This window comes from Cebus imitator, unplaced genomic scaffold (genome assembly GCF_001604975.1).
Source record: "Cebus imitator isolate Cc_AM_T3 unplaced genomic scaffold, Cebus_imitator-1.0 Scaffold235, whole genome shotgun sequence".
Lineage (NCBI taxonomy): Eukaryota > Metazoa > Chordata > Mammalia > Primates > Cebidae > Cebus > Cebus imitator.
In genome coordinates, this window is record NW_016107550.1 from 1,323,304 (window position 1) to 1,336,650 (window position 13,347).

Below are 13,347 nucleotides of genomic sequence, written 5' to 3' on the forward strand. Positions count from 1 at the left end.
TGTACAGGGTATGAGAGTAAGAACAAACATGCTGAAAATTAAATATGAAATGGGTAATTATGTAGTAATGAGATTGAGGACATTACAAAGGACATTGCCATTTAAACTACCACATCTCAACACAGTAATGAACGAGAAAAACCCTCCAGCTTTGTAATTATAATGATAGTTGCCATAACAACTTAGTATCTCTCTCCCTGTGCATCCATCTCAAGACTGTATTTTTAGTAACGGCTGTGCCTGAGTATGTATTTTTCTTTATATAGCAGCTAATTTTTCAAATTAATGATCTTTCAAAAAAATTCCATTTTCATTCTCTCTGAAAGTGTAAAAGTCTCAGGGATAATTAGGGAAATGAGCAGGTGTGAAAAGTCCCTTATGAAAAATGCTATAAAAATATTGATGCCTTGACAATATTTGTTTCAACAGAATGTTCTCTAGCCCTGCACACTCTATTGTTCCTTGCCAAGCAGCTTAACATAAATCTCCTCTGTGGGGCTCATAAATATTTGAAAAATTATTAGCCGTGTAAGGTCTTTGAGGATTATTAGACAAGTATGGATTTATGTTGCATAACAGAAACTGGCTTAGCAGAATCCTGTCTAAGGAATGAATGAATGGACAAACACGGGCTTATTTTGCTTAACAGAAGTGCACTTAGCAGATTCTCAACTGAGGCAAACAATGGTTGACTTTAAAGAACCATTTGAAGAACTCAGAAACCAGGGGGGATTCTGAACTGCCACTTTGGTTTCCCAGTTTGCCCCCATTGCTGTCCCTGACTGGAGTGTCTGGTTTACAGCCTGGCTGACATCCAGGGAGAGTCAGTGCTTTCTGGAGCTCACTTACACTATGTGGAGAGACTCACAGCCCTTGCTGAGGGCTCCAGACCTGAGTTAAACAGACACATTATTAAATTGAGAACAAAAAAGTCCTAGAGAGAAGCACTCTTTGGCTGATGCCATGAAAGACTCTAAGCAAGATTAGTGATGCAGAAAGGGTTATTGACACTTTCTGTGTTTCTTGTACTCTGTTGGTTTCTGTGGAAGATGCAAAGTTAGCATATTAATCACAGAGCTTATCAGTGCGGTACAGGAAGCCATTAGGAGTCTGTCTTGTGGTGGTTGTCCAGTGGGGAGTAGAAGAGCCAAGCTGGTGAGCCTTGAATCTTACCCAGAGGGGTTAGATTTACATGGGATTAGCCAACCCTGCAGATTCTTCGGTTGGGGAGCAAGGTTGTGAATGGGTATTTAGGGAGAATGGCTGGTTGCCTTGAAGGAAGGGTGGACTGCAGGTCAGAGAGGCCCAAAGCAGGGAGACTGCTGAGCATGGATTCCCATCATCTGCCATGGGTCTCTGAACCATGGGCTGAGTGATGGGCAGTGGGAACAGAGGAAGAGGCAGATTAAAGAATGTGTGGCCTGAGAGCAGCGGGACACACTGCTGTGTATTAGATGGTGAAGGAGAGATGGGGCCAAGATGACCAGGGAGATCTTCATCTGAGAAGCTGAAGAATGCCGGACCCTCCCAGGCAGATAGGCAGGAGTTGGGAGGTAGGATAAAGCTTGTAGACCAAGAAAATGAGGTCAGCTTTGCCACCCTATCTTCTTAAACTTCATGAGCTCTGGCTGTGCCCTGCACATTTCCAGGACAGGCAGCACCAGAGACAGGGAGCCAGAGGTAGACAAAGGATGCTCCAGGAACAGTGCGGTGGGCAGCTGTGTTGGGAGAACTGGCATCAGTGCAATCAATTCTTGTTCTAAATTGTTCTGCTTGCTTTAATTATGGCCTCTCCAGGGAAAACAAACAAGCAAGCATTAATAGGGAGAGCAGGTAATGAGTGGGTTCATTTCTTGATTCCAGGGACGTGTTGAGAGGCATGTTTGGGTGGGGCCTTCTCTGGATACTTACCAGACACTGCAGAGCAGGTGTATGTTATGTTACTCACCTAAGTGGTGCTGAAAAGAAGTAAAATGTCTTCAGGACTCATGGGTTTGGGGCCATTGAGATGTATACAACCTGACTTTAAATATTGGTTAAAGGCAGAAGAGCAGGGTTAGTCCAGGCCATCACTGACTTGCTGTGTGTTTCCTGGGTGAATCTGGGACTCAGGATCCTGTGTAAAATGAGAGGGAGAAGATTCATCTTAAATTTGGACTCTGTCAGAATTACTTAAGGAACTTCTTAGATATGCTCATGCTTGAACCCCCTCTTTAGGAGATTCTGAAGGTCTGGGGTGCAGCCTGGGTGTTTGCTGTTGAGCAAGCTCTGGAGGTTCTGAGGAAGGTGGTGCAGGACATAGTCCTGGCCTGGGCAGCCTCTGCAGCCCCTCTGGCCAGGATGCCAGGCCAGCCTCTTGCTGACACTTCAAACAGCTTGCTGGAACACTGGGTGTGTTGCTTGCTGCTGGAGGCGCTTTCCGTTTCACCACTGAAGACTGTGTTGTTGTCTGGAGTGCCTGGTTTCGGGAGCGAGCCCTGGGGATAGGCAACGGAGGACAGCGGGTGGGGATTCAGGAAGGGCTGGGGAGCAGAGAATGGTGGGTGGGGAAGGGGACCCTCCTGCCCTGTCACCCTGGAGACTTCTGCTGGCTCTGGGTTCTGGAGCATGCTGGGGTTTGACAGGCAGGTCCAAGGCCTCCTGGCTCCCCACGACAGCCCCTGCCTCAACCAGCAGCCTCTTCCTCTCCCAGTCATTCTGCTGTGGCCTTCAAACTGGGAGCCTGGAAGACTGGCCTGAAAGATGGCCTGGTTGAGTGGCCTGTGCAAGAAGATAATGACAGCTGTCCTGGCCCAAGCCCTGCCCACTGTGGGGGTCTCAGGAGCCCCCACTCTGAGGAAGTCCTCACTTCAGGGCAATGGTGAGGCCCTGACTCAGCTCAGTGGCATCCTAGGATCATAGGCCAGTGCAGGGCTGAGGGTCAGTCTATCTCTGTCAAATGCTTCATGGCTTCCCAAAGACATCTATACCTGAATATCTAGAACAGGGGACAGTTAGGGAATCTGGCAAAAAGTTAGGGAACATGGCAAAACAGACTTTGCAAATGTGGTTAAGGTCATCACTTAAGAGAGGGTGACTATCCTAAATTTTTTGGGCGAGCCCATCTAATCACATACTCTCTTAAAAGCAGAGGATTTTCTCTAGCTGAAAGGCGGAAAGATGTGGCAGGAAGGGAAGAGATTTGAAGCTGTGCCAGCACTGGCTTTGAGATGCTGGGCCCACGTGCAAGGACCAGGGAAAGGCCTGGAGGCGCCTGCAGAAGACAGGAGGGGAAACACAGGCAGCTGGGAGGAGGAAAGGCGCCTCAGCCCACAGCCAGCAAGTGGACAGCACCTCAGTCCTACTACGGCAAGGAACTGAATTCAGCCAATACCTGAGTGAGTGAGGAAGTGGACTTTTCTCTGGAGGCTCCCCTAAGGAACCCAGTCCTGCCAACCCCTTGGTTTTGGCCTGGTGACTCTTGCATCAGCCTTCTCACCTGCAGAGATATGAGACAGGTGTTGTTTGAAGCCACTAAGTTTGTCATCGTTTGTTTCAGCAGCAAAGGAAACCATGCAGTCCCTGGTTCCCCACATCCCTGCCTGGAGAGCAGAAGCCTCCAGGCCATGGGCCTGGGCTCCGCATAAAGGACCCATGCAGAGTTGTCTGAAGTCGGAGGCTCTTTCTCAAAGGACACTCTGGGCAAAAGGCTGCTCTTGGATGAACCACAAACCCTCTTGTGACCCCTGGATGGCAGCCCTGGGGTAATGTCACCGTCTTTCCCAAGACCCAACAGAATCACAATCTCAGATGGGAGCAGGGCTCCTCCAGGGTCCCTAGCCCCTACTCCCAGGAAACCTTGCTCCCAGAAAACCGGGGAACCTCAGGAATTCTTCATTCCCAGTTCCTGAAACAGAAGCACGGCCAGTGGGAAATCCATGTCTGCAGGGTGGTCAGCAGACAGGCAGGGCATTGAGAGCTGGAGGCTGCTTGGACTCTGATTTACTTTAGGACCCCGGGCCAATCTTTTCTCCTCTCAGGTCACGTTTCTCCACCTGTAAAACAAAGGAATGGAACAGAGGGGCCTCAATGTTTTCTCCTAAGATTGAAACTCATTAGCGTCTCTGGGGAAGCAGGCGCCCAGCAGGCCCCCAGGCCTGCGGGGGACGGGAAGGGGGCTGGAGACAGACTGTGGGGCGCAAGGGGCTTTCCTGGGCTTGGTTGCTTGGAACATCCGCCTCCAAGGACCTGCCTCGGCGGGGTCGCTGGGAAAGGGAGGGAAGAAGGAAGGGCGGGGCCGGCCCCCCTGCTCCCGCCCCGCGCCTCCGCGCGCCCCTGTCCGCCCCGGCCCGGCCCAGCCCAGCCCAGCCCAGCCCAGCCCAGCCCAGCCCGGCTGGCCGGTCACACGCGCCGCTGGCCGGCCGCCTCCCTCGCACCGCCCGCTGCTCTGCTGTGCCCTGCGCCCCTGCCCTGCGCCACTCTCTGCACCCGCCGCCCACCCGGCGCTCCCGGTGACCGTGACCCTGGCCTGGGCGCGGGGCGGAGCGGGCATGTCCCGCCTGGGGACCGCTGCCCTGGCGCTGGCTCTGGTGCTCCTGGCAGTGACCCTGGCCGGGGTCGGAGCCCAGGGCACAGCCCTCGAGGACCCCGATTATTACGGGCAGGAGATCTGGAGCCGGGAGCCCTACTACACACGCCAGGAGCCCGAGCCCGAGTCCTTCTCTCCGCTGCTGCCTGCGGGGCCCGGCAAGAAGTGGGAGCCGCGCCCGCAGGAGCCCAGGCCGCCCAAGAAGGCCACCAATCCCAAGAAAGTTCCCAAGAGGGACAAGTCGGCTCCGGAGCCGCATCTACCAGGTAAGGAACTTTCTGCGCTGAGCGGCCCGAGGGGGCGCCAGTGGTTGCGCGCCTCCAGGGGACAACTGGCTTCTCCCAGTCTGTGTGTCTGAAATGAGCCAGTCCCTGGAGTCCCTGGTCTCCCCGTTGCAGCCCCTGCCTCCCTATGGGACCATATCTATGCTTCCCGCAGGCCCCGCCCAGTTCCCCAGAACTTGACCTTGACGCTGACCCGCATTTCAACTCTGGCTTATGCCCTTAGGTAAAGAGAGAGCTGTGCAACTGGGAGGCTGCCGGGAGAGTCAAGTCCCTTTTGCGCCACACTTGAAATCCCCTGGCTAAGGAGCTTTCTGCTCGAGACCTCTTCCTTCTCTGCCTATTTCTTCAATCCTCAAATACAGCTGAATTTCCGCTTTGGGGATGTGGATGGCTGGCTGTTTTGGCAGATGGCCTTCTAGAGAAAGTTCTGCCAGTGGGTCTTTACCCAGCCATGTCCGTTCTCAGCTCCCTCCCTCCCATTCTCAGTGGGTCCCTTGGGTCTTCTGCCAGGGGGCAGGATGGCACAGCCCCCGCTGGGGAGTCTGTGCCTGAAGTCTGCTGCAGCCTGGACTCCGGCTTGATGGACAGGGCCGCTGCCTGGCTGCTTGCGGTGCTCGGTCTTTCATGCGCATCTCACACCCTTCTCAAATCCATCTTCAGTTTCTGCCAACCCCATTTTCTTAGGGAAATAACTTCCACTAAATGTCGTAGTTTATTACCCACCTTGGGAAGTGGGGCTTTCTCTAGTTGTTTCAAATGTTCTTTGCTCAAATTGCAGGGGGCTGCAGGCCTAGTGTTTCCAGAGTGGGGCATGAGCAGGAATGTGGCCAAATTCTCTGGCCTTGCAGTGGCCCTTCCTGAAAGGAGATACGTGCGGGTGCCACCGTTACAGGGCTCTGGGTAGGGAAGGCATCGTCTTTGTTTGGTTAAACTGCTCAGGAAAGTCGGCAGCCAGGGCAGTGGGAAAGTGGAGGAGGGGGTGAGGACACAGAACTCCTGAAGGGGTGGACCCATTTGGGCACCCCCTCTGCAGAGGCCCTGCGTGCTTCCATTTGTGGCCAACTTTGAATGGGCAGGCATTTCAGAGCTGTGTGACAGCCCTGAACACAGCCATCCAGAATTTCCAGTGTTTCAAGGGAGTTGTGGGAATTCAGATGTGTAAGAGCCACAGTGGCTTAATAACAGGGTTAGGAGTGGGAAGAGACTCATATTTGTTGAATATCGACTGTGACTCCATTAGAAGCTTTATGTGCCACTGTCTCATTTAATCCTTTCAGTGGCTCTGAAGGGTGGGTGAGGCTCAGACAGTTTAAGTAACTTGCTCAGTGTCGCTTGCTGGCTTGGGAGATTTGAAAGCCTTTCTCCTGCGCTTTTTAACTTAAGGCCTTTTTGGTTTGGTAGTTTGAATCAAATCCACCTGCATTCTAGTTTTTGTAGTGGCTGCTACGTGCTTAGCCCCACCCTGGGCATGGTGGGGTGGGGTAGGCAGGAGACATGTATGTTGGGTTCTGTACTCACTGCGGGTGGAGCCAAGTGAGAAAGTAGAAGGAGCTCCAGACTGGGAGTCTGAAGAGTGTACCTAACCCCCATGTCTAGGGCTCATCAGCTCAGGGATCTGGGATCGTGGCTCAGCTTTGTGAGCTTTAACCTCATCATCATTTGCAAATAGGAAGACTGGCATCTGTCACTCACTTTACTTTGTCAATTGCTGTAAAAACCTCTTAATGAAAGCTTCCAGTGTGCCTGCCAGCGTATGTGCTAGTCTTCCTGTGGACCTTTCATTCATTCCCCAGGCCGTTACCAAGAACCTGCTGAGTACCAGTGCTGGGTGAGATTCTAGGAGTGGGGAGAGCAAGACAGGCCTCTTCCCTCACCCCGCCATGGAACTCAGCTGGGGACTCTGAGAAAGTGATCGCAGTTGTGCTGAGGGTTGCACAGAAGTGTGGGGTGTTAAGCAAACAAATAAGCTGGGGGGGCTCACTTCTCTGAATTTGGGGGGCTGGGGCAGTGCTTCCCTGGAGAGGTGATGTTTAAGACCTAACAAGTAAGTCAGCTTTATTGTCCTGGGGACTCATGCAAGTGACCAGATGTCATTCCTAAGGTAGTCAGGTTTCTTTCCCTACAGAAAACAGCTCAGAAAGTCACAGCCTGGCCAGAGCAGTGTCCACAGACGAATACGTCTGTAGACTCAGGGGTTACATGGGGAGGTGACTGTCTTTAGGCCTTGGAGAAAAAGCTCTTGCCACCCTTGGAATGGGGTCTCTGGAGGAGAAACCAGAACGAAACCTGAATTTGCAAGAAAAAGCTCGTTTGCTTTTGGAAGGCCATCTTGCAGGTAGAGACAGGCCATGGGGGAGCCTGTTTATTCGGCACCTAGCCTCTGCTCCAGCAGGAAATGTTGCCAAGTGCAGGGCGGCCCTGGCACCCACGGGGATCTCCAGGCCCCAGGCTGAAAACAGGTCTTCGGAAAATCTAGAGATTTGGGTCAGAGGCCTGTTGGGGCAGCCGCCTCTGGGCCTGCTACCATGTCAGCCTTGTTTCTAATGAGTTCTGCGGGGCTTTTTGAGAGCTCTCCCCAACCATGGCAAGACAAGTGTGACATTTATCTCGCATTTTTAACTCCTGTCCTTTTTTATTTTGGTGTTTGCTCAGCAGAATCCTCTGCCCTGGGCCAAAGTGGGAAGACCGATTTAAGTGTGAACTTGGTTAGGGGAGTCAGTGTCAGTTTTGTGCAGTTCAACTACACTAGGAGAAAATTATTTTTTTTCCACTTTAAGTAGCAGCTTGATCTATATGCTGCTCATGGTGTTAATAGAAGAACTTATCTCTGCACTGGATTGTTTTGGAATATCTTAGTAAGGCACTTACAGAGGAAGGAACATTGGACTGTGGCCTGGAGTGTTTAATGCAAACTTCTGTGCTTTGCTTCACTGGATGGATGATGCAATGCTATGTGCCAGGCACTGAGGTGGGAGTGAGGGGTTCAATTTAGAGATGCATAAGTATAAAAGCATATATAACTAATTAAAACTCTATATGTGCTTTATCTTTGCAGATGGTGAAATGTTTTTGGCAGGCCTGTAGGAGGGTTTATGCAAGGAGCCAAGGGCATTGGGGCTTTGATCTTGGTGTGGGCTCTGGCTTCGACCTTTGGCTGTTCTTTCACGCCACCACAGAAATGCCCAATGGGTGTCATATGCTGACATTCATGGAGATCCTTGGAGAACTGAACCCTTTGGCTAATTGAGAGTGTTGCATTTTCCGTGAGTGGCTGACAGACATCCAGAGAAGTAGAGCCCCAATATACTAAAGAGAATGGAATCTTTAAAAACATTTCTTTAAGTTTTTATTTGGAAATAATTATAAACTCACAGGAAATAGCGAAAATAGTACAGTGAGGCCACATGTACCCTTTATCCAGCTCCCCCCAATGATAACCTCTTAGATGATTTTAGTACAAGATACTTCAGCCTTGGAAGGATTGATGTTTTGAGCCAACTGTGTGTTTGTGCGTGTGTGTGTGTGTGTGTGTGTGTGTGTGCTTGAGCCAACAGGGGAGGAAGGGGGCTGCCCTCCTCTGCATCATAGGATGTTTAGCAGTGTCCCTGGCCTCGAAACTGGATGCCAGTAGCACCCTCCCCGCAGTTGTCACAACCAAAAATGTCTCCAGACGTTGCCAAATATCCCCAGGGGATTGCGAATCCATTCCCAATCACACTGTTGTATACGGTATCAAAACCAGGAGGCTGACAGTGGTATGGTACTGTTGACTAGATGACATGCCTTGTTCAGATTTGACCAGTTCTTACACGCATTTGTGTGCATGTTCGTGGCAGTTTTAGCACACGCATGGGCTTGTGACACCACCGCCACTATCAGGATATGGAACTGTAGACTCCTTTCCTTAGGTTGCAGTAGGATTTTGGTACTGTGCAATTTCTGAGGTCCTCATTGTGAACACTTGTCCATCCCAGAAGTTTAGAACTCTAAGGAACCTAAGTGGACCCTGAGCACAGATTCTTGCTCATTGCAAGATTCTAACAGTGAGCCACCCAGCCTCTGCTCACAGGCTTCCATGGATGGGCTCTCATCATTCAGTGGATTAAGAGTACTGATTGCTAGAGTGTTCTTCCTCATATGGACTTGACAACGTTCTGCTCTCTAATTCCATTTATTTAGCTGCTTCAAATGGAATTTGACAGTTTCTAGATCCCTGCATTTGGAATGATTTGAGGCCACGGAGTGAATCTCAAGTCCTCATTTTTCATTATTCCAGAGTTAAGAATAACATAAGGGGCCACATTTTGCACATACAAGTAGGTTTGGGGGTATCTTACTTTGCATGCCGTCTTCAAATTGATGACCCTGGTTTGCAGCCATATTCCTTTTAAAGAATAAAATAGAACAGAAAAATAAACCATAATTAAAGAATTTACATTTTTCCTCCCATTTGGCAGTAGCAATCAAATCAAATAATAAATTGAACTATTGATTTGAATGATGGATATGAAGGTTTTTTTTATTTCTCTTCATTGCACATTGGGTTAGAAGTAGGCTTGGATATGTAGCCTTTAAATTTGAGTTTCTGCTTGGTCCTTTGTTCAGAGTTCTGTTCATGCGCGAGTGAGAATGTGTCCCTGTTTGAATGTGACCAAACCCGAATCACCGCCATAGTTTTGAGCCCGTGGAATTTGCAGAGGGGGCAGCGAGTCATGTTTGTTTGTGTGTCTGTGTTCAGAATCATTGAGTTTGCATTTTGTAGTGTGCTGTGCCCCAGTTGCAGGGGGAAATAACCAGAGTTGCTCTTTGAGCATATTTGGTTGTAAACAAAGCCTTTTCTGTTGTGTGTGCTGTAAGCCAGTTGGTGAAAAGGGCTTCACATTTAAGCTTTCCTTCTCTTTTCAGGGTGTTTTGCTGCATTTGGCTTTTGGATGGAAATGTCTTCTCCTGGGCAAAATGGGAGTGTAAGGATTAGGAGGCTGTGTTTGTAAATATTTCAATAAGTATTTTAAAAAGCAATCACAATGCCATTAGCATACCTGAACAATTAATAAGCAATCCTTAATGTCAAATTGTATGCTTACTTTAACAGTTAAATTGAAAGTGTTTTGTCCAGGTAAACTCCCTACAAAATTCCAAGGGCGAGAACGTCATTTCCTGTATATTAGCAAGCAGCTTTCTAAGACACCACCTCTGTTTCCAAAATGCTTTCCAAAGTCAACTATTAATGCTGGCAAATTTCCTCTTGCCTGTGCCCAAAATTCCAGAAACCAGGGCGCGTGCATGGATAATAAAGGAGGACACTCCCATGTTTGGGGAAGTTGGCCTGGTGGCTCTTAAAAATAGCCACTGTGTTTTCTGTATGCCCCAAGTGTCCATGGCATCAAGGTGCTTATGGTACCTTTAGTGTGGGGACAATGGCAGCCTGGCCCTGGAGCCTTGATTTTGGAGGTGAGGGTTTTCTCTGGATGTCCCTGAGAGTCCAGGGAGCCTGAGCTCTCAGTCTTGGCATCTCCAGCAGTGGCTCTGCCTCTTATGGCCCCTTCAGGCCCCAGCCATTGCAGCTGCCGCTCTGGAATCACAAAACCTAGGAAATTAGGGTTACTTTGGATGGCCACTGGAAGTGTTGGTATCCACATCTGGCTGGCAGCTCATTGGGCATCATAGGATGGTTGGCATGGCACAAAACGCCTTCAAATCTTAATTTAAGTCTAATTTCACAGACTCGTATGGAATGTCTGGTTCATGCTAGGCATAGGTAGGTGCTCCGTGGTAACTTTTTTCAGGGTTGAGAGAGAGCTGAGATCTCTGGTTCTCCCATTCATGGGCATTTGAGACTTCTCCAAGCCTCAATTCCTCATGGGAACATGACATGGGAACAATTAATAACCCAAGCTTTTGGAGGAGGTGTGCGATTGGATGGGTCAATGCCCAGCCTCCCAGCCTTCCAGCCTTTGGAGGGCCAGCTCAAAGACATCTCCCCTCCCCACCTCAGAGGCACCTCCCCACCCTGAGTCCCCAGCCAGGTTGAGTCCCCATTGAGTCCTGCCAGACAACACAGCCTGAGTTATGGTGTTTCCCTTCACCTTTTCACCTGTGCTACTTGAAATCTCCTCCTAGATTACAGCACTGTGCCCAAGGCCTTCTTGTCTCAGGCTCTGTTTCCAGGTGGACTAAAATGAGACAGGCAGGTACCAACAGCTCCCTGCAGTGTCTGCACACACCCACCCACCTGCTGCTGTTACTGGGGTGTCTCTTTAAAGACAAAGGACTCCATTTGGTGGCAAGTCAGAAAGGCGGCTGCTGGCTGCACAGAAGGTGGGAGTGGGGGACCGCAGGGCACTGCTACCCCAGCCAAGCCCACAGTTCCTTATGCCCAGATCTGAGGCCAGGTCTTCCATATGAAAGACTGGCCCAGGGGAGAGTGGAACTGACCAGGCAGGTTTCCCAGAGAAGACACAATGGAGAGAGAGAGAGAGAGAGGGGGGGAGAGAGAGAGAGAGAGAGAGAGAGAGAGAGAGAGAGAGAGAGATGGGCCGTGGGATTTTGATGGATTGTTTGATTGATTTTGGTCTAGGCTTGGTAAAAAGTTCTTAGACAGTTTCTCGAGTACCTCTGTGTCCAGGCCACAGCCTCTTTACAGTTCTCATCGAGATCACTGAGATGGATGGAAGACAGTGCATCAGTCCACTGCTCAACTCACCTTTCGGGATCACTGATCCCCTGGATTCTTGTTTCCTCTGGGAGTTTCCTGTCCTCAGAATTGGATAAGGGTGTAGGCGGTTCCTCCCTGTGTCGTGGCCTTTCCCTGCCAGGATCATACAGAGCAGGCATTTCTCACTGCTTTTGTTTAGATTTTCATGTTCATCTGTGAAGGTCTCCTGGCTCTGCCTGTGTGAGCGTTCCCAGCAGATCTGGTGTGTTTGTGGTGATTTAGCCTTGAGGCTGCAGTTCTAGGGAGCCCCAGAGAACCTCTTTGGGCATTTCTTTCTCCTAATGTGGGTTCCTTAAGCAGAAGTAGGAAGGACCTCAGAGCCCGGGGCCAGGCCCTTCACTCTAGGAATGCAGAGCCTGTTGGACTGGAATTTCCTGGGAAAGTGCAAAATTGTAGCAAAGCATTTTTTTTTTCTGCTTCTGGGGGGTTCTACTGTAAGCTCTTTGTATAGTGAGGGGAAAAATAGTTCTTTATTAACCAAGAATTATATTTATCACTTTAGACCAGAATAGAACATGTGGCCCGCATTGGCAATTCAGTTTGCTACTTTTAAGGAATTTGGTTTTGTCACGCGGCCCAGATGGAGCTGCTGGCTCCGTCCTGGCCCCTTCCTGCACACTGTTTCCATTTTGCTTTCTTTCATCTGCATGGACCATATGCTGCCTTTCTTGTTATGAGAGAGGAAGGGGCTATGAAGGGGGGGCCTGTATGCTGCCCGTGAAGGGCTTGGATTTGGAGTCAGTCTCCAGCTCTGTCCCTTCCAGGCTCTGTCTGTGACTTTGGGCAGCTCCCTTCCCCCTCTGAGCACCTGTGTCCTCATCTATAAAGTGTTGTACAGAAGACCCTGTTAGAATCTATGTGAAATGCCTTGTAAATTTTGAACCATGCTACGCATATGAGCTGTTATTCCTCTAGCGACTGGAATCACTCTTTGTGGTGGGTGAGAAGATGGAAGCCTTGCTCAGTGAGGCTGCAGGCCAGGTGCAGGCCAGGTGCAGGCCAGGTGCAGGCCAGGTGCAGGCCAGGTGCAGGCCAGGGCTGCCCTAAGCGCTTCAGGCAGCGTTTTGTTTCCTGTTGGTAGTTTCGCTGTGGCAGGTACTGTTGCCTTCTCCTTTCACTGATGAGGGAACTAAAGCATAGAGAGGTGACGAGGTCATTCCAGGACACACCTGGGGGTGCAGGGTCAGATGTGACAGCACCTCAGACTGGAACCAGGCCCTCAGGCCTGTGCTTCCAGCTGCCAGCTGCCTCCTCCCCAGCAAAGGCGCTGGGCCCCTGCCTGCTGTCTCAGCCCCATCAGCCACTCCCTTCAGGGAGTCTGTTCCCACTTGTTGATCCCACTCCCCATTCCCCTGTCAGGGGAGTCACACTCTCAGTGTAGCAGGACCTTCGCCTGGCATGCAGACTTTCACTGAGTCCCAGAGCTGAGGGGGGCCATTTCCTCATAGGCCTGAATCTGCCTGGGCCTAGGATACCTGGGCCATGGTGTTGTGGTATGGGGGCTGGCAGGGCCATGGTGTAGGGTCTGCCCAAGCTGTGGTATTGAGGGCTGCCTAGGCTGTGGTGTGGGGACTGCCTGGGACATGGTATATTGCTGGCAGGGGGTTGCCTAAGCCATGGTATTAGGAGCTGCCTGGGCCATTGTGTTGTGGCGTGGGGACTGCCCAGGCTGTGGTGTTGCGGGCTTGTCAGGCCATGGTGTTTTGGTGGGGGGGGGTTGCCCAGGCCATGGTGTTGGGAGCTGCCCAGGCCATGGTGTTGGGAGCTGCCCAGGCCATGGT

At 50.7% G+C, this 13,347-nt stretch overlaps 1 protein-coding gene and 1 long non-coding RNA gene across 2 annotated transcripts in view; one reads left to right on the forward strand and one right to left on the reverse strand.

The window, feature by feature from the left end:
- Positions 1-1,007: 1,007 nt before the first annotated feature.
- LOC119466860 lies at positions 1,008-3,472 on the reverse strand. The gene is made up of 3 exons (XR_005195352.1): positions 3,374-3,472; positions 1,949-2,116; positions 1,008-1,040 (listed from the first exon to the last, which is right to left on the reverse strand). It is a non-coding gene; the product is annotated as an uncharacterized LOC119466860 (long non-coding RNA).
- Positions 3,473-4,187: 715 nt separating this feature from the next.
- CPXM2 (carboxypeptidase X, M14 family member 2) overlaps positions 4,188-13,347 on the forward strand; it is a 148,886-nt gene continuing 139,726 nt past the window's right edge. The window contains exon 1 of the mRNA XM_017497876.2: positions 4,188-4,833. Coding sequence (XP_017353365.1) covers positions 4,530-4,833 — 304 coding nt within the window. The 5' untranslated portion in view covers positions 4,188-4,529. The remainder of the gene's footprint in view (positions 4,834-13,347) is intronic.